Below are 25594 nucleotides of genomic sequence, written 5' to 3'. Positions count from 1 at the left end.
TAATGTCTTTTTTTATTTGCTAAAGACAATTACAGACTTTAATTGAACATAATTATGGGCAGGTTGACAAAATGATCCTTTATGAGGATAGTGTATTTTGGAATCTGACACGATGGATTCATATTGTGGAAAAATTGCTTTCATCTGTGCTGTGTCTGGCTTCTTTTTCCTATAGTCCTGCCTAGATTAAATCTAGTAGGATTTATAAGAGTCTTTGCTCTTTTGCATATAAAATATGTAAAATTTTGTTTGTAAAAGTTTTTGTCTGGAAAATCACAATGCTGCCTGGCCTGAAGTAGGCCAGTATATGCAAAAGACCTTAATTTTAATTCCAGGTTATCTGATTGTTTCTAAGAGTGTTGTGAAGTTTTTAGTGATTTAAATGCGAGGAATCACATTAGGGAGGGTTGGAAGTAGTTAGAAAATTTGAAGTCTTGAGGATTGGGGCTTTTTTATGAAACGGGATTTTGCCTATTGATGATGATGCACTGATTGGACATCCTTGGGTTAAGTCAGCTGTTTTCACATTTCACTCAGATTAAGAAGGCATTAATTTAAATTTCAGGTTTTTAACAAATAAGGCTATAGGCCTGCCTAGATGTGCCTTCAGTCATTGCAGCAAATCACCATTAAAAGACTAAGTTCTGCTATTTCATGTCTTAATGATCCTTAGCAACGAAAATTCCTGTCTTGATTGTAAGATTATGTAAAGATATAAATAAGAAATTTTAAATGAAAACCAACCAAATGTTAATTAGTTCAATTGTTTTTCTTTTTATCTTGCAGCAACGCACCTCTTGCTTTTTCTTCCAAAGTATGTTATGTTAAGTTTCGTGATCCATCAAGTGTTGGCGTGGCCCAGCATCTAACTAACACGGTTTTTATTGACAGAGCTCTGATAGTTGTTCCTTGTGCAGAAGGTTAGTATCTCACATGTTTTTTTCAGTTATTTTAATCTCTGTCCTGTCTGTTACTACCGTTGGCTTTCCTAGAAATTGGCAAGTAGATATGGTGTGTGTGTGTAAGAATGAAATTTGGAGGTGGAAAGGATTTTACATAATAATAAAATATATTAAAATGGTTAATTTATTACTTATGTATATTTGAGATTTTATAGCTAAACATTTAAAAATTTATAAATTACTTGGCTTCTTTGGTTTGCTTTGACTTTCTGTATTCAGTTTGCAAGTTGTAAAGAAAGCTTTTTGAAATTAAAATATTAAGTTGGTAGAGGACATTATTTAAAATGTGTAAATAAGCATTTGCCCCTGTGTATACCTATTAAAGATATTGCATAAATAAAAACAGTGTACACATTTCACCAAATGGGAGTTAGGTAGTAATTGTGTTTAAGAACAATATTCATAATTTAAGCTTTAAAGTATCTTCTTAAGGTAATTTACCTTAATTGTTACTGAGACCATTATTTTACATTCAGTGTAATTTGCTGTGCAACTAGAATTTACTTTTAATTTTGCTGGCTTTTTTTGCGGGGGAGGGAGGGGTGGCGGTGATGGTGATTAATTGAAGAAAAATCATGGAAAGCAATTTTCCAAAGCCTCCATCGAGGAAATAGTTGTTGAAGGTGGAAACAAGGCCAAAGGCCTTATAGTAATTCATTAAATTTTATGACATAACCTGCTTTAAGAGCTAATTATTATTAATGCCTATTTTTTTAGTAACTTCTATTTGCAGAGCCATTCACATTCATTATACTAGGCTGTGCTGAATTTGACAGTTCTGGTGTGTAATTAACTTTTATTCAGAGCACTGACTATGACATGTGTACATGGATTTTAGAATTGGGTTATTATAATTTAAATGTCTTTAAAATATATTTTCACTGGTGGCTGGTGGTAACTGTTTTACAACATAAAAATTTTACCTGAAACAATTTAAGGAGCTTTCATATGTCATGTTTTAAAACATTTTTTAGAAACCAGGCTCACATTAAAATACTGTATAATAAACAGTTTGCTGCATTTTCAAGGTTTTATGCATATTTCAGAATGCCTGTTCTGGGATGTCAAAAACATTAGATACAGTGAGTATGACTCTGTTATTTTTGATGTCCTAGAATATGACATTCTGGATTTTTTCAGATAAATTTGAAAGTATTTTTCCCATGTCTAGGGGTTAGAGAGGGGTAGGGAGAATAAAATAAATAATAGCGAATATAGTAGAATAAATAAAAAATGAATTAAAGTTAATTATTTGCTAAATCTATCTTTATCTACTAATCTGTAAGGGGACAATGACCCCAAAATTGGAGAACAAGGTGAGAAAAGAGCTGGTAATGATTTAGTTCTGTATACCAAGTTCATACCAATTTCATACCAAGTAAACTGCATGGGAAAAAATAAATCAGGTAGAAGTTTTACTAAATGGGAGTGTTAATTGTATCAAAAAATTATGCCACCAGCAGCACAGTATCTTGTGTGATTTTAGCTTATTATTGAACTGGAAGGAAAAATTTTGTTAGTGTTGCTCTGTTGGAACCTTGCTATATTCCCATAAAATTTTTCATATATTGAGAAGTGACCATGGTTTGTCATAAATGTTAAAGATCATGGGCATGTAGAGGTTCCTTTTTGTTTGTTTTACTTGATAGAAAGAAATAAATGCACATTTATTATAATGGCTTTTGAATATTTTTAGTATCAACAAACAGACAAAATTTCGCTATTTTTGAACGTGAAAATTCAAGCATATTTTTATTCCAGTTTAGTTTTAAGTATTTTAGAACACTAACCTATAAAATAATTTGTATTGGAAAAACATTCAGATACACATTTTTCATTAAATACAACAAAAATGAATTTATAGAACCTGAAGAATGTCACAGTGAGCTGTTAAAAGATCTGATTATGCACTGCAAGCAAAGTAATAATGTATTGTTGTGTTAAAAAAGATAGCAAAGTGAGTTTGAAATAAATCAAAGGAAAGAGTTCCAGTGGAGTAAGTTCTGTAAGGGGAGATGTGCTGTAAGCAGTCTTCTGTTTACTTCACTGATTGTATTCTTTCCTTGATGTTATAGAAACAGCATTATGAAAGAAGTGAGAAAACCATAGAAAAAAATTGTAAGAAGTTTTTTTCAGTTTCTTTCAATTTGCTGTTTTTTTTTTTTTAATGCAGACAGTAGTACTGTGAGATCCTAAGCCGTTTAAGTAATGTTTGATGTGTAATAGTTTCGTACATATTAAGCATTAGCTATTGTTAATAAAACATGCCACTTCAAAATAAAATTACTTTCATTATACTCGTCCAAATATGACCTCTTTTTGTTGTTGCGTGCATCTCAGATTTCTTTTTATAAATGTTAACACTTAGAAAAAGATAAGGTCAAACATAATAAGGGTGTCAGCCTAATCATCAGTCATAAGTTTATGTCCACATTTTCTGGTAGATGGATTTTGACTATTAATTTGGTTTTGTATGTTTTCTCTATGTGATATTTGTGCATTATTAGATGACTAGACTGGCCAAGGCAGACCTGTTACACTTGCCTGAGTTAGGCATTGTTTGCCATGCCACTAAACCTGCCGTCAAGTGAAACCTTCATTGGGGAAATGAGATCGGAGTCTGAACCGCAGAAGATGGACGCCCTGTCTCTGTTTTTTATTGTTTTACTTTAATTTCATTTCTTTTTAACTTGTGAGCTGGTTTTCCAGTTCTTTGTAAATGGTATTCCATTAAGGGTTCATAACATTGCATTGCAAATTATATTGGGAGATGATTAGTAGAGCTCATCCTTAACATAAAAGAACTTTTCACAGTAAATTAGGATATGGTTTCGTGAAGCTCAATGCTAGTCTTAATTGGTGTTTATAAACTGATCAGGTACATTTTGTTCCCAAAACACTAAAACACTGATGAGATTCTTAGGAACACGTTTTGATCTCAGTGTAACATTTTTGCAGTTTTCTCCCAAGTCTGCATCTCTCATAAAGACCAACTGATAGCTTCTAATTTTCGTTCTCCTCCCTTAGAATTTTAGGCATGCAGAATCATCAAGGAAAATAAGTAAATTTCTTATAACATTCTGGGGGTAGAGGACAAGAGGAGACTTTTCACTTTTATGATATTTATTATAGAAAATAGCATTTCTTTGATTTGAAAACACTTTTAATTGCCTACATGGGGAATGGATACTTGAGAAACTGTTGAATACTTACACTTGTGTGTGTATTTTTTTGCTTGAATTTTTTTGTTGAAAAATGTTCAGAGATTACTAGTTTCTAAATGGATTCTGAGATTAGGATGAGTGAGAGACATTGTTTTTTCTCTCAGTTGTCTTTGATGAGTACAGTTTGGGAAAAATGCTAAATGCTTATTTGTTTTGTACTTTTATACACTCTGATAGTATTTGGAGGGTATATTTGGTAGAATTTTATCCTGGAAATTAAGCAATGGAACTTTTTTCTTAAAGTATCTTTAATGGTAATTAGAATAAGTAAAAAAATATTGTGCTTTTAGTTAGACTTAATACTTATAATAGTTTATTATACTGTAAGAGACAGTGAGAGGCAGACAACCTCCTGATACTATTTTTAAGCCAACACTGAATGACTTTATTATGTTAAGTAATCAACTTTTGGCCTGTATTGAATACCCGTTTTGTTTGTGTGGTCTTTCATGTGGATAGTTTTGCTTATTTAATGGACAGGTAATATTAAATTGGGGACATTACTAGATTGGAACTCTTTATTTGTTTTTTAGGTGCATAAATTAGGGTAGTGAAGCATAGGGTTTGTACCTTAGGACCTCAGTTGACTTATCAAGATGTGTACAGGTTTTACAAATATTAAAAAAGTAATACTTATTTTTAACAGATAAAGCAGGTCTGATAGTGATGTAAATAGTATATGTGAGTATACAGATAAATGTCTTAATGCTAATAACTAATAAATACAAAATAAATTACTGTTATTTGATGTCTTCAGTAAGGCCTTCCTGCCTTTTAATCTTAATGCATGTTAAAATCAGTGCTTATGCAGAATTTACTGAAATAATAAAATGACTTTGTTTTTGAAATTAGTAAATTAAGGTAATATAGACTTAGATGTTGCAAAGCTTAGAAATAAGTAGGCATTTGCTAAAGCTAATAAAATGTGATTTCTGTATTTCTATAAATAAGGTGTAACCACTACTTAAAGCAAGTTTAAAAATTCGTCTTGAATTCCATCCATGTTTAGAAATATATTCAGATAATTTTTTTAGAGATTTATCCCTGCACATGTGTGTGTTAAGTCGAATTTTTACCACTGAAACCCCACATGGTGCTCTTTTGAAAATTTACTCCATATGCTATTTTCAATTTGGCGTGACTTTGTACTTTAAATTACTTTTGAAGAATTCATAATGGAAACGTGTAGCCAAATACCACATAATTATGAGTAGTTCTGAAATTGCTATACGTAGTCAACTTTTTAGAAATTTTCTTTTTGGGAAGGTTGAGAGAAAGGACCAGAAAAAATGTGTGAAGGTCCCAGCCCTTATCAAAATTAATTGACTAGAATTCAGTAATTAAATGTGGCAAATTGATAGACTTAATTCAGAGTAAATTTCCTTTTTTTAGTCGTAGGGATTTCTTTTTCTTAGTGTCTAGGGTTATTTTAATGTTATTGTTATTAGGCACTTAGGATGCTTATAAGCAAGACATTTAGGCATTAACCACCCCTCTTCAGATAAGTATACATAAATCGGTTCTAAAAGTCAGTAATATAAGAAGTTTCCTGAGACTAGGGAACTTTTTTTTGTTAGTCATTTTCAAAAATGTTAGCAGTTTCCCAAGGCATATTCTTTGGAACTGGATTCTTTTAGTCATCTCTGTCATTGTTGGTGAGATGCCTTATTAACTGAATGGGTGTAGGCTTCCTTTCCAATTGAAGCTGATTACATGTGGTAGGCTTTTGGTTTTTTTCTGTCTACTTGAAATTAAATGGGATCTTTTGGAAGGTTATCAAAATTGTTTGCATCACAAGTAGGTAGTTTCAATTAACAGGATAGGGACACTCAGGAACAGATTTCAATTCGCACATATTTGTTTTTTTCTTTTTCTTTTTTTTGACTAATTTGGTTATTTGCCATTTCTGGGGATTAAACTTTAAAAAATGTTCTTCTTTTCTGTATCTGATGTTCTGTGTGCTATTAGTGATGCAGCCAACACGAACGGTTGTCATGTGTAACACAACTTTCGATCACCGCGAAAACACCGTCCTGGGAAAGCGTCCATGCTTGATATCGTTTGGTTCATGAACATTAAGTTTCCAGTACAGGTGACCCATAGCTCAAAGTGTTAAATAATTGTCTACATTATTCAATTTTTAAAATAATATTCCATTAATGAGATTGTTAGTCTTTGAAGTTTTGCTCACTTTTATTTTTCCTAGTAGAGCAGGGTAAAAGGAAAGACTTAAGTTCTTATTTATTTCTTTATATGGATCTGATAGATAGATTCATTTATTATTATTATTTTTTAAGTGCAAGGGTAATTGTAAAATCATAGTATAAAGTTTGTGTGGTGTTTCTGCTTTCTTTAATGTTTGGAACTTGCCTCTGCAGGTAAAATCCCAGAGGAAGCCAAAGCTCTCTCTCTATTGGCTCCTGCTCCAACCATGACAAGTCTGATGCCTGGTGCAGGCTTGCTTCCCATACCGACTCCAAATCCCTTAACTACAGTAAGTATGATACACCCTCTTCTAAAGGGAGTGATCATTTAACTGTGTAATTGGTTGAATAAAGAGCTTAGAAAGTTTTTTTTTTTTTTTAAGAGCTTAGAAAGCTATTTCTATTTTAAGTATTTGTGTTTTTAAATGGAGAGGATTCGAAATGTCTGCGTAATTTTTTTCCCCATGTTACTGACTTGAACTGCCTTTTGGAATTGATTATGAAGTAATTGGGGATTCATTTAAATTTGAGAACTGAAATATATTATTCATTAGAAAATCAGTAATTGAAATTCAGCATTTTAGATAGCATAGGGAATTGGAGAATCTAGGTAACTATATTTCCCAGTTCAGGAGGACTAAATCCATTTGAAAAATTTGAAATGATTTACACCGTTGGTAATGGGAAAAATATCTCAGAGAAGCATTTGTCTGATACTGAGAAAATGTAACATGGTAAAAACATGGCAAAAATATTTTTCATTAGCAGAATTAAATAGTAATTTAATGCCTCATTTGTGATTTCCAAGTGGTGTCAAAAACAGATTTGCTGTTACTGGGTTCTTGGTTTATATAAAAGATTCTGGTCATTTATTTTAAATAAGAGTCATTTTTCTTCAAAAATAAATCCAAGACAAATACAGAACTCACATTAATTGAAAGCTGTGTTTTACTTTTTGGTACTGGGTTCTTAGGGAGTGAACCAGTAAACTTTATGATTATAGTTTATCCAAGTTATAAAAGTGGTTTTTGAAACTTGGAAGTGCAAAATTTTAGGATTTTCACATGACACTGTTCTGCTGGAGACCTGTATTGTGATCCATGGGAGGAAGATGCCTTTTATTTTTTATTTTATTTTAATATCTTTATTGGAGTATAATTGCTTTACAATGTTGTGTTAGTTTCTGCCATATAACAAAGTTGTGTTAGTTTCTGCTGAATCAGCTATACGTATACATATATCCCCATATCCCCTCCCGCGTCTCCCTCCCACCTTCCCTATCCTACCCCTCTAGGTGGTCACAAAGCACGGAGCTGATCTCCCTGTGCTATGCTTCTGCTTCCCACTAGCTGTCTGTTTTACATTTGGTAGTGTATATATGTCAGTGCCACTCTCTCACTTCGTCCTAGCTTACCCTTCCCCCTCCCCGTGTCCTCCATTATCTACGAATGCTTTATTCCTGTCCTGCCCCTAGGTTCTACAGAACCTTTTTTTTTTTTAGATTCCCTATATATGTGTAAGCATACAGTATTTGTTTTTCGGTTTGTTGGCAATCTGTATATCTTCTTTGGAGAAATGTCTATTTAGGTCTTCTGCCCATTTTTGGTTTGGGTTGTTTGTTTTTTTGATATTGAGCTGCATAAGCTGCTTGTATATTTTGGAGATTAATCCTTTGTCAGTGGCTTTGTTTGCAAATATTTTCTCCCATTTTGAGGGTTGTCTTGTTGTCTTGTTTTGGTTTCCTTTGCTGTGCAAAAACTTTTTAAGTTTCATTAGGTCCTGTTTGTTTATTTTTGTTTTTATTTCCATTTCTCTAGGAGGTGGGTCAAAAGTCATCTTGTTGTGATTTATGTCATAGAAGGTTCTGCCTATGTTTTCCTCTAAGAGTTTTATAGTGACTGTCCTTAACATTTAGGTGTTTAATCCATTTTGAGTTTATTTTTGTGTATGGTGTTAGGGAGTGTTCTAATTTCATTCTTTTACATGTAGCTGTCCAGTGAAAGATAAGGTGACCATATGTGTGTGGGTTTAGCTCTGCGCTTTCTGTCCTGTTCTGTTGATCTATATTTCTGTTTTTGTGCCAGTAGTATACTGTCTTGATTACTGTAACTTTGTAGTATAGCCTGAAGTCAGGGAGCCCGATTCCTCCAGCTCTGTTTTTCTTTCTCAAGATTGCTTTGGCTTTTCGGGGTCTTTTGTGTTTCCATACAAATTGTGAAATTTTTTGTTCTAGTCTGTGAAAAATGCCATTGGTAGTTTGATAGGGATTGCATTGAATCTATGGATTGCTTTGGGTAGTATAGTCATTTTCACAATGTTGATTCTTCCAATCCAAGAACATGGTATATCTCTCCATTTGTTTGTATCATCTTTAATTTCTTTCATCAGTGTCTTATAGTTTTCTGCATACAGGTATTTTGTCTCCTTAGGTAGGTTTATTCCTAGGTATTTTATTCTTTTTGTTGCAGTGGTAAATGGGAGTGATTCCTTAATTTCTCTTTCAGATTTTTCATCATTAGTGTATAGGAATGCAAGAGATTTCTGTGCATTAATTTTGTACCCTGCTACTTTACCAAATTCATTGATTAGCTCTAGTAGTTTTCTGGTAGCATCTTTAGGATTCTCTATATAGTATCATGTCATTTGCAAACAGTGACAGTTTTACTTCTTTTCCAATTTAGATTCCTTTTATTTCGTTTTCTTCTCTGATTGCCATGGCTATAACTTCCAAAATTATGTTGAATAATAGTGGTTAGAGTGGGCAACCATGTCTTGTTCCTGATCTTAGTGGAAATGGTTTCAGTTTTTCACCATTGAGAGTGTTGTTGGCTGGTTTGTTATATATGGCCTTTATTATATTGAGGTAAGTTCCCTCTATGCCTACTTTCTGGAGGGTTTTTATCCTAAATGGGTGTTGAATTATGTTGAAAGCTTTTTCTGCACCTGTTGAGATGATCATATGGTTTTTATCCTTCAGTTTGTTTATATGGTTTATCACATTGATTGATTTGCATATATTGAAGAATCCTTGCATTCCTCGGATAAACCCCACTTGATTGTGGTGTATGATCCTTTTAATGTGCTGTTGGATTCTGTTTGCTAGTATTTTGTTGAGGATTTTTGCAACTATGTTCATCAGTGATATTGACCTGTATTTCTCTTTTTTTGTGACATTTTAGTCTGGTTTTGGTATCAGGGTCATGGTGGCCTCATAGAATGAGTTTGGGAGTGTTCTTCCCTCTCCTATTTTTGGAAGAGTTTGAGAAGGATAGGTGTTGGCGTGTCTCTAAATATTTGATAGAATTCATGTGTGAAACCATCTGGTCCTGGGCTTTTGTTTATTTGAAGATTTTTTTTTTTTTTTTTTTTGTGGTACGCGGGCCTCTCACTGCTGTGGCCCCTCCTATTGAGGAGCACAGGCTCCGGAGGTGCAGGCTTATCGGCCATGGCTCACGGGCCCAGCCGCTCCGCGGCATGTGGGACCTTCTCGGACCGGGGCACGAACCCGTGTCCCCTGCATCGGCAGGCGGACTCCCAACCACTGCGCCACCAGGGAAGCCCATGGGTCTTGTTTTTGTACCCATTCAGCCAGTCTGTGTCTTTTGGTTGTAGTATTTAAGCCATTTTACATTCAAGGTAATTATCAATATGTATGTTCCTGTTACCATTCTCTTAATTGTTTTGGGTTTTTTATTGTAGGGCTTTTCCTTCTCTTGTGTTTCCTGCCTAGAGAAGTTCTTTTAGCATTTGTTGTAAAGCTGGTTTGGTGGTGCTGAATTCTCTTAGCTTTTGCTTGTCCGTAAGGTTTTTAATTTCTCTGTCGAATCTGAATGAGATCCTTGCTGGGTAGAGTAATCTTGGTTGTAGGTTTTTCCCTTTCATTAAATATGTCCTGCCACTCCCTTCTGGCTACTAGAGTTTTGCCAAAAGATCAGCTGTTAACCTTACGGGGATTCCTTTGTATGTTAATTGTTGATTTTCCCTTGCTACTTTTAATATTTTTTCCTTGTATTTAATTTTTGATAGTTTGATTAATATGTGTCTTGACGTGTTTCTCCTTGGGTTTTCCTGTATGGGACTCTGTGCTTCCTGGACTTGATTGACTCTTTCCTTTCCCATATTAGGGAAATTTTTGACTATTATCTCTTCAAATATTTTCTCAGTCCCTTTCTTTTTCTCTTCTTCTTCTGTGGCCCCTATAATTCGAATGTTGGTGTGTTTAATGTTGTCCCAGAGGTCTCTGAGACTGTCCTCAATTCTTTTCATTCTTTTTTCTTTATTCTGCTGTGCGGTAGTTATTTCCGCTATTTTATCCTCCAGGCCACTTACCTGTTCTTCTGCCTCAATTATTCCACTGTCGATTCCTTCTAGAGAATTTTTAATTTCACTTATTGTGTTGTTCATCATTGTTTGTTTGTTTATTCTAGGTTCTTTTTAAATGTTTCTTGTATTTTCTCCATTCTATTTCCAAAATTTTGGATCATCTTTACTATCATTATTCTGAATTCTTTTTCAGGTAGACTGCTTATTTCCTCTTCATTTGTTAGGTCTGGTGGGTTTTTACCTTGCTCCTTCATCTGCTATGTATTTCTCTGTCTTCTCATTTTGTTTAACTTACTGTGTTTGGGTCTCCTTTTTGCAGGCTGCAGGTTTGTAGTTCCTGTTGTTTTTGGTGTCTGCCCCCAGTGGGTAAGGTTGGTTCAGTGGGTTGTGTAGGCTTCCTGGTGGAGGGGAGTGGTGCCTGTGTTCTGGAGGATGAGGCTGGGTCTTTTCTTTCTGGTGGGCAGGACTGTATCTGGTATTGTGTTTTGGGGTGTCTGTGAACTTCTGATTTTAGGCAGCCTCTCTGCTAATGAGTTGGGTTGTGTTCCTGTCTTGCTAGTTGTTTTGCATAGGATGTCCAGAACTGGAGTTTGCTTGTAGTTAAGTGGAGCTGGGTCTTAGCGTTGAGAGAGATCTCTGGGAGACCTCTCACCGATTGATGGCACATAGGGCTGGGAGGTGAAAGTGGTCCAGTGTCCTGAGCACGGCGCTCCCATCTCAGAGGCTCAGGCCTGAAACCTGGTCAGAGCACCCTGTCAGCCACATGGCCTGGTATGTGCGGAGTCTCTTGTCTTTTGGGAAGTGCGAGGTGTTCTGCCAGCATTTAGTAGGTGTTCTGTAGGAGTTGTTCCACATGTAAATTTATTTTTGATGTATTTGTGGGTAGGAAGGTGATCTCCAGGGCTTATTCCTCCACCATCTGGAAGGACCTGATCTGTAAATGGTTTTTAATTTAACATTTGATCATTTGAATTGGGCTTTCTAAAAATTTTATTTTGGGTATGTTTTGGTATATTTTAAGATTAATTCCTGGATCATCATCTTTTTTCCCCCCCCTCCTCAGAAAGTATTGTCTTGCTATCTTGAAACTTTTTAGGTTTTATTTATCAAGAAGAGAAAGTTTTTATTATTTAATTTGTTGCCGTGAGGGGAAATGATTCCTTTTAATTCAGCTGTAGATACGTTTTTTTTGTTTTTTGTTTTTGCGGTACGCGGGCCTCTCACTGTTGTGGCCTCTCCTGTTGCGGAGCACAGACTCCGGACGCGCAGGCTCAGCGGCCATGGCTCACGGACCTAGCCGCTCCGCGGTACGTGGGATCCTCCTGGACCGGGGCACGAACCCGCGTCCCCTGCATCGGCAGGTGGACTCTCAACCACTGCGCCACCAGGGAAGCCCAAGATATGTATTTTTATAAAGCTTAATTCATGAAGAATAATTTTAGGTAGAAAACAGGGGAAAGGTGGCCCGTGATTTGGCTCCTAGCTACCTCTCTGACCTTTTTTTTCCTACTTGTTTTCCTGGCTCCCCTCTATTTCAGTCTTATTGGCTTTGTTGATTTTTGGATATGCCAAACAAATTTCTGTCTCAGGGCTGTTGTACTTATTTATCCTCTGCTTAGAACATTTCTTTCCAGACATTGAAAAGTTTTACTCTTTCATAAGAGTGAAACCTTTCATGAGGTTTCTTTCTATTTAAAAATCACATCTCCAGGGAGGCCAAGGTTTCTATGTCAGAAGGCAAAAGTTTTATATCAGGAGTCAGGTCATCTTTACCCCCTCAGACACTGAAAGGGCAACTTAAGTATTTAGGTCCTTTAGACCAGGGCTAGAAAATAGGCTAATCTAAAGAAGGGTCGTTTTTTGTTATAGTGCAGCCAGATTCAGTAGAATTTGTGCTATGATGGAGATGTCTGTATCTCTGCTGTCTAGTGTAGAAGCCACTAGCAACATGTGGCTCTTGAGCACTTGGAATGTGGCTAGTGTGACTGAGGCACTGAATTTTAATTAAAATTCAAATAGCCATATGTGATTGGTGATTACCATGTTAAATGACGCAAGTGTCGAAGAATGGTATAGTGCAAAGAAGAGAGAGAGAGAGACAGGAAAAGTTTCTAAAAACAGGACTGAATGATCTTTAAATTTGAGAAACAAAGGAGTTGGATTAGATGATTTGGAAAGGCCCATTAGAGATCTATAATTGTATGTCCCAGTGAAGAAATTTGTAGGTCAAAGGGATTGACAGCTGGGAATACTAGGAAAGGCCTGTTTTAAATCCATGCAAAACTGAGAAATAATAAGACTCATATTTGTGATTTAGCTTAATTGTATATAATAATTCTCTTGCACAGTAGAAAAAAATTTAAGGTATGACCCTCAATCATCTGTGAATGTTAGACTATCAAAGACATGGTAGGGGAAAAAGGAGTGTGATTAGACGCAACATGTGGAGGGAGGCTAGGCCATTCACCTGTTTTGAACTAAGGTATTTTCTACAACATTATGGTAACTTGAAATGGTGACAGCAAAAAATATAAGATCTGTTAGTAGCAAGATACCACAGATTGTAATAAATACTATGAAGGAAAAAAACCAGAGTGGTGTAGTAGAGAGTAAATGAGGCTGTATGTAAGGTGAGGGAAAGCCTCCTGGAGAGGGTGATTGACCTGGCGGTTGAAGGATTCAGCCAGCAGAAGCTAGGGGAAGAGCTTTCTACGGCCGAAGGAATGCCAAGTGAGAAACCCTAAAGTGAGAAAAACTTGTGTGTTCCAGGTGCAGAATGGTTGTGAAGGCAGGGTGGCGGGGTGGGGGGGCAGCAGGGTAGTAGGTGTTTTGAGATTGGAGGGATAGATAGGGCACTGATGGTGTAGGGCTATTTAGGCCACAGAAGGAAGTTTGAATTTTATTGTAAAGGGTTTTAAGCGGAGGTAAAACTTGATTTGACATGTTTTGAAACGATCACACATGGGTTGCTATGGTAAGCATAAGTGACACTCTTTCATAAACTAGTATTTTCACCATTAGGAAGTGTTATTAACATTTGTTAAATTTTAGTAGCTTTGCAACAATATAACAATATATAGTCAGTTTACTTATTTGACTTAAATTGCAAAAGTGGAAATGAAAGTTGCAGGTTATTTTTTCCTTGAAAAGTCTTGTGAATTCTGCAAAATTTTTCATTTTCAAATTCTGAGATCTTTTCAAGTTTAAATTCACATTAAAAATGTGTTTCTTAATGCTTAAACTAAAAACTGATTTTAGTAATGTTATGAAAGATCATTCAAAGGTTTTTATCTTTTTCCTACCATAGTATAAGTAAGGGTTTAATATTTTAGGTTTCTTTTCTTAGGTAAACTTTGTCCCTGTTTTAATTTTAGTCTGTGCATGCTGGTACCCTGGTTTTACCATGTGTTAGCTGAGTATATTTGGGAAAATTATTTTCTGTAAGACTTTGTCTTTATCTGTGAAATTGGTGTAATAGTAATATCTATCTCTTAGGGCTGTTCTGAGAATTGAGTTAATAACCTAGCAAAAATTAGGTGCTTTGATTATTGTTAAGTATTAGGAATTCACAGTGTTGTTGAATGCCCGAGGTACAGTTGATTCTCATTATTTGTGAATTCTGTATTGTGAATTCACATACTAGCTAAAATTTATTTGAAATCTCAAAATCAGTACTTGTGGTGCTTTTGTGGTTATTCAACACAAATAGAATGAGGAGAAAATTGAGTTGCTTGATAAGTTCATTCCCAGATGAGTTCAAACAGAGCAACGCTCTGCCTTCTTATTTCAGCTCTAATGGTGTAAATAACTTTTTTGTGTGTGGTGTGTCGAGTGTCATGATTTTTGCATTTTTGTGCTTTATGTTGGTCGTTTTGCTCTTTAAATTGGCCCCCAGCATAGTGCTAAAGTTCTGTCTAGTATTCCTAAGTGTTGGAAGCCTGTGATGTACCTTACAGAGAAAATTCTTATGTAAGATAAGGTTCATTCAGGCATGAGTTGATCATGCTGCTGGTCATGAGTTTAATGTTAATGAATCAATAATATATATTAGCTAAGGTATTTTTAAACAGAAGCACACATAAAACAAGGTCATATATTTATCACTTGATGAAAGTGATAAAGAGGCTCATAGGAACCTAGCCCTGTGTTTTTTCCCTAGGAGCGGCGATTTCAGTATTTAATAATTCAGTCTTCATGGCAAACTTTATTGGACATAAGTACTACAGATAATGAGAATGGACTGTTTGTTTTTAGTGTCAAGGTTAGAAGTAATTAAAATACCCAGATAGTTAAGAAATATGTTGTATTTCTAATTACATTGAAAACTACTGTGACCTTACTCTGAATAATTCAGATACATACCTGGCTTAAATTAGGAGTCCCTAGTCTCTTCCCATTCTTACTGAGTTGATCAATATTCTTCAAGATTAGAGAATGGTAATTTTTGACACTAATAGAAAATATCTGCTCTGTTTTTTTTTTAATTTTTTTATAGCTGGGTGTTTCCCTTAGCAGTTTGGGAGCTATACCAGCAGCAGCACTAGACCCCAATATTGCAACACTTGGAGAGATACCACAGCCACCACTTATGGGAAATGTGGATCCTTCCAAAATTGATGAAATTAGGAGAACAGTCTATGTTGGCAATTTGAATTCCCAGGTAACTAATATAAGAAGAAATTGAGTGGTGGGACCTCTTATTCCTTTCCCTTTATTAAAAATCATATCAATTGATAAAGTAGTATTTACCTGAATTTTTTTAAAGAAGAATATACTTTATTAAAGTGTTACTTTGTTTCTTCAGACAACAACAGCTGATCAGCTACTTGAATTTTTTAAACAAGTTGGAGAAGTGAAATTTGTGCGGATGGCAGGTGATGAGACTCAGCCGACTCGGTTTGCTTTTGTGGAATTTGCAGACCAAAATTCTGTACCAAGGGCCCTTGCTTTTAATGGAGTTATGTTTGGAGACAGGCCACTGAAGTAAGAAACACTAAACAAAGAAATTTTAATGATTTTGAAAAAATTTTGTGGTTTTGATGTAATGCAGTTTTTTTTTTCTTTTTAATAGTAATTGGCAATTTGTGGAAAGGAAGACTTTGTGTTAAGTATAAATGAAACACATGAGATATTTACCATTTTAGCCTTTAAATTAAAGTTACATTTGAAGGCATCTTATTTTCTATTTCATAAGGTCTAATTTAACGTTAACATTTTTATACCGTACATATTGATTGTAGGTCTTTTTCCATAAGCTTTAACAAGTTAGGTTGGTTTTGCATTATTACACTAGACTAATGGGCAGTTTAACATATGGGTAGAACTTACAGTACTATAATAATAAGAATTTTGGTAAATCCAAAATTTCAGGAAGAAAGTACCCAGAAATGTTTTAAATTATACATTTTAAGGTTTGCTCACATCCTTGTTTGCAAAATGAAAAGTTGATGTAGCCTTTCAGGTACTCAAGACCAGAAATTCTATTTCATGCACATTATTGAGGCACCAATTTTATCTGAATTCTGTAGATAATTGCCTTAATTATACAGTTTGATCAGGAGTCTGCTATTAAGGGATAAGAAACTGTTCTTAGTGAATGCTGTGTTTTCACCATGGTGAAGGGAGACACACCAAATTCATTTATGTGCATCAGAGAAACCACTGTTACCCGTAAAGGAAGAGTTTTATCAGACTCCTCCCATATTTGAAGCTGTATGACTAGGCCGTGGTCCAGGGTGGATTAAAGTGGCGCACATGATATATAGGTTCCCGTTCATCCTCCCAGGGTGCAGAGGTTATCAACAACATTTTATAATCTTACAAGTGATTCATTTTAATATTGGTGTCACCATTTTAATTTATTTATAACTCTAAGCTGTGAGAAGACACGGTTGTCCTGGCCTATTTAGGTTGTTAAAGAAGTTAGCTAGTTTTTCTTTTTTTCCCTTGCTTTTTGCCTTTGTTAGCAAGAGATGATGGCAGATGGGAATGAGATAAATCATGGTTTTGAGGTTGGTTTTGGTTATTCTGTATTTAGCTATATTATTCTAAATGTGCTTTTGAGATGTCCTCAGATTTGTAAATATCTGTATCATATAAACAATTAGTTGTTTCATGTTTTGTAAAATATGGTGTGTATTTGTGATATGCTAATATTTTTAATTTAGAATAAATCACTCCAACAATGCAATAGTAAAACCCCCTGAGATGACACCTCAGGCTGCAGCTAAGGAGTTAGAAGAAGTAATGAAGCGAGTGCGAGAGGCTCAGTCCTTTATCTCAGCAGCTATCGAACCAGGTAAGGCCATAGCGTTGTTACATAGGTCATAGTTGAAGATCATAGAATCTTAGAACTGGAAGGAATTTTAGAAATTATCTGTTCAGTCCCTTCATTTTACAAACAAGAAGACTGAAACTCAAGAAAGAGTAAGTGACTTAACTAGTGTTAAAGGTTGAAGAACTATTTAGCACAAATATCTTTTTCCATGATACTGAATTGAGGTACATTAGCTTGAGTTAATCACTTCTTTATATTTTAATAGCAAAATCAGTACGCAGAACTGATTTGCTTAAACAAAGTGTAAATATTATTGTGAGGCTAAAGACAAGAATAAATATTTTAAATGTTATGATTAAGCAGATTCACTTTTCCTTCAAAGTTTTAATTTTAAAAATAGAAAAGAGAGCCCATGAGTTAGGAAAACTACAGAGTCTGTTTTAGCATGGTAAAGGAACACCCTTTCAAACTTTTGTGTTGCTAACTAAAATTAGAAATCCAACCTAAAAATGTCTAGATGGTTTTTTACATTTGAGCAAATTTTCTAAATTAGAATTTAAGCTTCAATTCTAGGAAAATAAATGGAAAAAGGATTTAAAATCACTGTCATAGGAATTACAGACATGTTATAATCGTACATTATGGCAGCAACAAAATACTACGAACAGCTGTTTATAATCATCTGGTTTATATGTACTGCTGCAGGGTGGCTGCACTCAACGAGTTTATGCAATGACTTTCTTGGATGTTTCTGAAGGATAATTGCACAGGAGGAGGATGTACAGAGAGTAGGCCCCTTGCACTATATGTGGTACATTCCACTTGTGCCTGATTATTAACTGGGATCTTTAATTGTTCTGAGCTTACACTGCAAAGTGGTTTTTTCCTCCCAGAGTCTGGAAAGAACAATGAAAGAAAAGGCGGTCGATCTCGTTCCCACACTCGTTCAAAATCCAGGTCTAGCTCAAAATCCCGTTCTAGAAGGAAAAGATCACAGTCAAAACACAGGTGAGAATTTCTACTGTCATATTTAAATTTTTTCGGTTTTGTATTTACAGTGATTAAGATTTTCTGAGTTTTTGTCCAAGTATCAGAGTGTAGAAATTTCACTGGTGTTCACCAGGGAGTATGGTTACCATTAGATACTGCTTTAATTGTAATGCTAAAGAATGAAGTTTTATGTAATTCATATATAATTTCAACTAATTTTTAAAGTTGGTTTTCTATCTTAAGATGTTCTATTCCTGATTTTTCTAAGAGTAAACTAGTCTCTATACAGAACTGGCAGAAGTTTTTCATTCTTCATAAGGGGAACATCTGATGCTGAAAATATTGCTGAAGTTGTTGCAGCTTTTTTGTTTTTTTCTTCCCCCACTTTCCTCAAGGTCTGGGGAGCACCACCCCAGATCTTGATTTCAAGTAGTTACCCTTCTCCAATACTGTGCGTCAAGTGGGGTACTTTAAGTCTTTGTACTCTTGGTGATAAGAGCCTCAGAGCCTCTTCCACCCACCTTGGGACCTGAAACATAGGAGTAACTTGCAGCTTTAATTGCAACTGTTGTGCTTAAGCTCTATTTCTGTTCTGTTTATCTTATTTTTGAGCGTGGCTTTGTCATTTTGAAGTTCTTTTAAAATCTTTTGTGTTTGGTGCAAAGGGGATCTCAAGATATAAACTTGCAACACCATCTTGATTGGAAGTAACCTAAGAGTCATGTCTAAAATAAGTTTTATTGTCTTCTTTAAGATGTGAAGGGGGCTGTTGCTGAAATGTGAACATGTATGCAGTGGATCCTAATTGCATGTTACATGTGCATACATACGCATACTCTCTAAAGAGAAGAGGCAGAGAAAAGTGTGTGTGCGTGTGAGTGTGCATGTTTGTTGGGAGTATTAGAGAAGGAGGAGGATTTGAGGGGAGGGAAAAAAGGAACCAGTATGCCCTATGTTGAACCTCACCAGCAGGCTCAGTTTAGTCTTGATTTTCTGTGCTAATCAAGGAGATTGAGGTAATGAGATAGGAAAATACGATCTTCTTTTTTTTAATTTATTTTTTATTGAAGTATACTTGAATTACAATGTTGTACAGCAGAGTTACTCAGTTATACATATATATATGTTCTTTTTCATATTCTTTTCCATTATGGTTTATCACAGGATACTGAATGTAGTTCCCTGTGCTATACAGTAGGACCTTGTTTATCCATTCTATGTATACCAGTTTGCATCTGCTAATCCCAAACTCTCACATCTCCCCTCTCCCATCCCCCTCCCCCTTGGCAACCAGCAGTCTATTCTCTATGTCCCTGATTTTGTTTCTGTTTCATAGATAGGTTCATTTGTATCATATTTTAGATTCCACATGCGATATCATATAGTATTCGTCATCTCTTTCTGACTGACTTCACTTAGTATGATAATCCCTAGTTGCAGATATTCTTAATTAGACTCTAGCAAACTATACTTCAGCTCTCTACTCGTGTATACGTCTCTACTATTACTTGCAGAATTCCTTTTGGAATATGGTTTTAATCTCTATCTCTATCCAAAGCCTTACAGTAAGGCAAATTCATGTCCAAGGGAAGGAAGTTGTTTCATGTACAAGGAATAAGACAGTGTAGCAAAGCCAGAATTGGAGAAGGAAAGTGGTATAGAATCAGTGGTACTAGATTATGGATATTTCTATAGGTCAACAGGGTGGTGAAGGTAAAGGAGATCAAGAAAATACAGAATTGAGCTGAAGAGTAATAACTTTTCTGAGGAAGAAAAAGAGCAATGACTTAAATCTTACTTTGTGTTATAAGAGCCATGCTCCAAATCTAATACCTTAGTGGTTTTCTAAGGCAGAAAAAAAGCAAAATTTGATTATTAACATTTTTTCCTTGATAATTTCTGTGAAGCTTTCTCTGTTGGGACAAATAATTTAACTAAGGTTTTTACTCTTATCGTTTTCAGTATATTGGGATATTTTCCCTTTCCAGGGGTTAGTGGAGGAAGGGTTATTCTGTCTAAAATGAAATTTGTTAATTATTCTTATTCATGGGAGTGATTTCATGGAGGTCTATCTAATTATGTAACGTTAGAAATTAATTGTTCTTGGCTGGCGCGCACACCCAAACACGCCCATACACACAGGCACACCTCGTTTTATTTTACTCTGCTTTATTGTGCTTCACAGATATTGTGGTTTTTTAACAAATTGAAAGTTTGTGGCAGCCCTGCATTGTCAGATGACAATTAGCATTTTTTAGCAATAAAGTATTTTTAATTAAGGTATGTACATTGTTTTTTTTTAAGACAAAATGCTGTTGCACACTTAATACACTACAGTATAGAGTAAATATAAATTGTATATGCATTGGGAAGCCAAAAAATTCCTGACTCGCTTTATCGTGATACTCCCTTTTTTGCGGTGGTCTGGAACCAAACCCACGATAACTCTGAGGTATGCCTGTATGTCTTTTTTGTCAGCATATACTGTTTTTATACATGGTGTATATAAACACAAGAAGCCTTTACTAAGGTCATAAAGAAATAAAAAAGAGGATGAGTTTTGTTGAAAAGGAAAGAAATTCCTCACCCAAAAACATTTGACTTATGGAACTCCCTCCCCCTCTCCACCGGTAGGGGATGGCAAGCATTTCTCGGTTTCCCCTCCTCTTCTAGTGGGATTGGATACCCTCAGCTCTGGCTCTGACCCACTAGACCTAGCAGGAGTGTGGGTTGCAGGAGCCCTTGTTCTTGAAGCCCCACCTTCTTAGTGTTCTGATACTTCTAGAACTTTCCCCTGACTTTTTCCCTGTTCCTTCTTCTTTCTGTAGGAGGGAGGAAATAGTTACTTGTTACTATGACCTTGGCTAGAACTGGGAAGATGTGTTTCCACTCTGTCCAAATGTTTATATGTGTTTTTTTCATAGGGACAGTGTTAGAAAAGGTGGGTAGTAGTACTCTATTATATTTTAAAGTTAAGTAACCTTTACAGACCAGCATAGGAACTATAAGACATTTTATAATATTTTAATGGGAAACAGCTGACTTACAAATGAACTTTGATGCAACATAATGGTAAGTTGCTCTTTATTTACAATTTAACTTATAAATGCAATTTTGTACATCATGTTAAAATGACAGCTGCTAATGATAGCTCAAATCTTTATCTTTGGTTGGATTAGATTTGCTCTTGACTTGAAGCTTTTAGCTTTCCTAATAGAAAACTTGTAGGCAACTAGTGGGTGAGACAGACATGAAGTATTTAATGTCAAAATTGAAATACAATAATTACTCTTGAGCAGTGACTTTCAAACTCTGAGGACCCACAGGATAAGGTGGGAAGCCAAGTGGTCAGTGCTTTTTTATTATTAACTTTTATTTGTTATGGCTATGGTTAATTTTCTTAAAGGAGTTTATTTAATTAAGATTGGAAAGTGCTGTTTGAAGCAAACAAAATTATTATTTTTTTTTTTAGCAAGGTTAACTAGAAAAGAAATCTTAAGACTTATTAAGTACATAGAAGCAAAGGCCCTTTAAAACATTATCACCCTCATGTGGATGTCTGTAAATGGACTAAAAATGTTATAAGTTTTTAAGTTTTCCCCTGATAGCTACTACTTGACCCTTGTGTCTCTTAGGTTATTAGTGATAAAGGTTTCAACAAACTACGAATTATCTTCGTATATTAAAAATGAGGTATGAAGATAAGTGTATAATAGATGAGTGGTTCAGTTGAAAATTAGCTGTTGGAAAACAGATTTTAACTAACTGAAAAATGTGTTTTAAGAACAAGATCATTACTTAATTGAGGATTGTCTGGAGACTTCTGGTTTCATGGCATAGCACAAGCATTTAACTATATGTATTTTATAGATATTTGTTTTAACTTAATTCATGAAGATATTACTATCAAGATGAGTTTTAATTATATAAGGCATACTTGTAGATGTTCATTTGACCCCTTGGAATAAATAGAGATACAATTTAAAGTTTTCATTTATGTTAATTGTTAATAATGATGATGATGCAGATATTGAGATAGGATTTTTAATCATTTATTCTGCACTCAAAGCTGTTGGGCAGTTTTCCATATATCATCTGTTTTAATTCTCATGACAGTTCTAGGAGGTATAGGTATGATTCTTACTCCACTTTTTAGATGAAGAAACTCAGGCTTAGAGAGGTTGAGTGATTAGCCAGAGTTCTCACAGCTATTGTGTGGCAGAACTGAGAGTCAGAGCCAGATTGTTTAACTGCGAAGCCGGTGAGTCTCATCACTTTGTTGTTTAAGTTGTATGCCTTCAATTTGGTTACATTTAAGTAAATAGTTCCTAGGGAAAAAAAAAAAAAAAATAGTTCCTAGGATACCTCATTATGAAAAATGTCACATTATATAAGCTATTATTTCAGTTGGGAAAGGAGCCTAGAGAATTTCAGAATTTAAAAAAACAGTTATTTTTCCTCCAAGAATGCCAGTAATAAAGGTTTCTTTTAATAGCCTTGTTTAGGTAATAAAATCAAGGCTTTGCAAATTCAACATTTGATTATATTTAGCTTTAACTCACGAGTAAGATGTTTGGTTTCCTGTCACACTAGCACCATCATTAGTACTGTGCTTCCCTATGCATTCTTCTTAGTATGTGTTATGACAAATAGCACACAGTCATTTATAGAAACCATTGAACCATATAACCACTACTCCCTGTCAAAGATAAGTTATAGCCACAAGCAGGAATATTACATGCAAGTCAAGAGTTAAAGACAATTTTTGGTATGAAAATTTGGACCATGGGAGAAGTTGTCTGTTCTAATTGAGCCATGTAATATTTAGCAAAAGAAAGCCACACCTGAAACTGTCAACTTAAGTCTGACATAGGAAATAAATTCTTTTTCTGTTTCTGTCTTTGTGTTCTGGACAATGAAATGTCTGGTGAAGTTTTCAATAAATAAATTTATGTCAGATAATCTAATTTTGAAGCATTATGTAATAAAGAATTTAAAAATATTGATAAATACTGTCAGGATTGGTTTTTAAATTCTCTTATTTGAAAGATCTTAAATATTTATAAATTGAAATTCTAAGAATAAGTTTTGATATTCTAACAATTTGTTTTTCTTTAGGAGTAGATCCCATAATAGATCACGTTCAAGACAAAAAGATAGACGTAGATCTAAGAGCCCTCATAAAAAACGCTCCAAATCAAGGGAGAGGCGGAAGTCAAGGAGTCGTTCGCGTTCACGGTGAGTTTTTTGGAAATTAAGGGTAGTTTTCTCATGACCTCATATGTTAAAAATCTGTTGTTTAAATTTTTAATGAAAGAAATTAAACTTTTTTCTGATTGTTTCAGTAATGATTTAATATCGATTGTCATTGATTTGAATCTGATGGTTAGTATGACTCATGTGATTTCCAGACTAAATTCAGCCTGATAATTGTTTCATTTAGCAGCTTCATGTACACATAAATTATTTAGAAATTTATATGTAATGTCTTACAGCTATTATACATTGTTTTGTGTTGATAATTGTTGAGGAAAGAGAATGAGGTCCTTGTTGGGGAGTAGAATTATTTTAGTTGTGAATTTATTTATTTACTTTTGTTTTTAAAGGGACAAAAGGAAAGACAACCGAGAAAAAATCAAGGAAAAGGAAAGAGTGAAAGAAAAAGATAGAGAAAAGGAAAGGGAAAAAGAGAGAGACAGGGAAAAGGAACGTGAAAAAGAAAAGGAACGGGGTAAAAACAAAGATAAAGACCGGGATAAAGAACGGGAAAAGGACCGAGATAAAGACAAGGAGAAGGACAGAGAGAGAGAGCGGGAAAAAGAGCATGAAAAGGAACGAGACAAAGAGAAGGAGAAGGAACAGGACAAAGAAAAGGAACGAGAAAAGGACAGATCCAAAGAGATAGATGAGAAAAGAAAGAAGGATAAAAAGTCCAGAACACCACCCAGAAGTTACAATGCATCAAGAAGATCTCGTAGTTCCAGCAGGTTTGATAATGCTTAAAAGTTTTTACCAAAGGGCTTACTGATGACAAATGAAAACATAAATTTTAACTGGGGGGAAAAGATAATTGTGCACAAGTGGAATCAGTACAATAGCATCAGAACATTTCCCTCTGATAGCAGAGTGAACATTTCTCTAGCAGAGGGATTGCTACAGTATTGAATCTATGAGGAGGAAGAGAGAATATTGGCCAGAATTACTTGAAAAGTTAACTGTCCTTTGTAATCCACTGTTTTAACCTGGCAGTGGTGTCAGTGGCTGCTGTTGCTGCTGCTTATTATTTTCTTGGAGGGTGGGATCGCAGGGGCAAGTTTTTTGTTTTTTTTATGTAGAGAAATTGACTTCTTAGGCGTCTATATTTCTTTGGAATGATGTGGTAAATTTTAATATATAAAATTATTTCTAAAGTTACAGTATTAGTCCTTTTCGTCATCTAAGTTCATTTTTACTGCTCTACTTTGTTGAATACATGACGTTTAAATTTTGGTTTTCATTTATTAATTTGTTAAGGATTTGCTTTTTTCTTAGGACTGTTTATTAATAGGTACACTGCCACCAGGTGGCAGCAGGTTGCCATAGTAACATCAGCAAAATGAGGACCTTCCTTAATTCAAGATTATCTCAATCTACATCCGTTGCTCCAGATGATATTGTGACTATAAATAAATGGAAGTTCCTAAGTTGTGTTAAACTATATCTTAAAAATACTTTAAAAATATATTTTTGCAAGTTTTAAAGATATTTTAAAATGGTTTTTCATAGAACATAATTTCTGAGACAATGGACTATATATTTCCTAAATTTTTTAACTTTGTGTTTTAACAGCTTATTCTTTTTTTTTTTTTTTTTTTCCTCGGTAAGCAGGCCTCTCACTGCTGTGGCCTCTCCCGTTGCGGAGCACAGGCTCCGGACGCGCAGGCTCAGCGGCCATGGTTCACGGGCCCAGCCGCTCCGCGGCATGTGGGATCTTCCCGAACCGGGACACGAACCCGTGTCCCCTGCATCGGCAGGCAGACTTTCAACCACTGCGCCACCTGGGAAGCCCAACAGCTTATTCTTAATACTAGTCTTTGGCTAGTTAATAGAAGATAATTGCAAGCATTTATTGAGTGCTTTACCATATGCCAGGTTTTATGTCTCAGCAGAGTTTTTCATGACTGATCTTATTTAATCTTCACAGTAAGCCTGTGAGAAGACTGTTATCATGGTTTTAAAACATGAGGAAACCAAACCAGAGGAAATTTTCCATCTGCTCTGCACTTTAGTTAGAAGTATGGTAGTCTAGTAGCTCTTCTCCTCTCTTTAGAGATTAATTGAGGACTTTAACCAGTACTTGGTACTGGCTTTAAAAAAATGCGTCAGAAGGGGCTTCCCGACATATGGGAACATATGTATATGTATAGCTGATTCACTTTGTTGTAAAGCAGAAGCTAACACACCATTGTAAAGCAATTATACCCCAATAAAGATGTTAAAAAAAAAAAAAAAAAAAGAAGGGGCTTCCCTGGTGGCGCAGTGGTTGAGAGTCCACCTGCCGATGCAGGGGATGCTGGTTTGTGCCCCGGTCCAGGAAGATCCCACATGCCGCGGAGCGGCTGGGCCCGTGAGCCA

At 35.2% G+C, this 25594-nt stretch overlaps 1 protein-coding gene across 4 annotated transcripts in view; it reads left to right on the top strand.

Annotated features, from left to right (window-relative positions):
• SREK1 (splicing regulatory glutamic acid and lysine rich protein 1) overlaps nucleotides 1–25594 on the top strand; it is a 53060-nt gene that overhangs the window by 7086 nt on the left and 20380 nt on the right. For 2 of the 4 annotated variants that reach the window (XM_024753077.1, XM_024753076.1), the window contains exons 2-9: nucleotides 787–920; nucleotides 6565–6680; nucleotides 15209–15373; nucleotides 15518–15696; nucleotides 16881–17011; nucleotides 17884–17998; nucleotides 23099–23218; nucleotides 23587–23967. In XM_024753077.1, coding sequence (XP_024608845.1) covers nucleotides 787–920; nucleotides 6565–6680; nucleotides 15209–15373; nucleotides 15518–15696; nucleotides 16881–17011; nucleotides 17884–17998; nucleotides 23099–23218; nucleotides 23587–23967 — 1341 coding nt within the window. Of the gene's footprint in view, nucleotides 1–786; nucleotides 921–3639; nucleotides 6279–6564; nucleotides 6681–15208; nucleotides 15374–15517; nucleotides 15697–16880; nucleotides 17012–17883; nucleotides 17999–23098; nucleotides 23219–23586; nucleotides 23968–25594 lie in introns of those variants that run through there. The other 2 variants (XM_024753079.1, XM_024753078.1) reach the window with 2 other exon arrangements.

This window comes from Neophocaena asiaeorientalis, unplaced genomic scaffold, assembly GCF_003031525.2.
Source record: "Neophocaena asiaeorientalis asiaeorientalis breed wild unplaced genomic scaffold, Neophocaena_asiaeorientalis_V1.1 scaffold399, whole genome shotgun sequence".
Classification (NCBI taxonomy): Eukaryota; Metazoa; Chordata; class Mammalia; order Artiodactyla; family Phocoenidae; genus Neophocaena; species Neophocaena asiaeorientalis.
The sequence above is the reverse complement of the archived record's forward strand: the minus strand, read 5'-3'. Positions and strand labels throughout refer to the sequence as shown.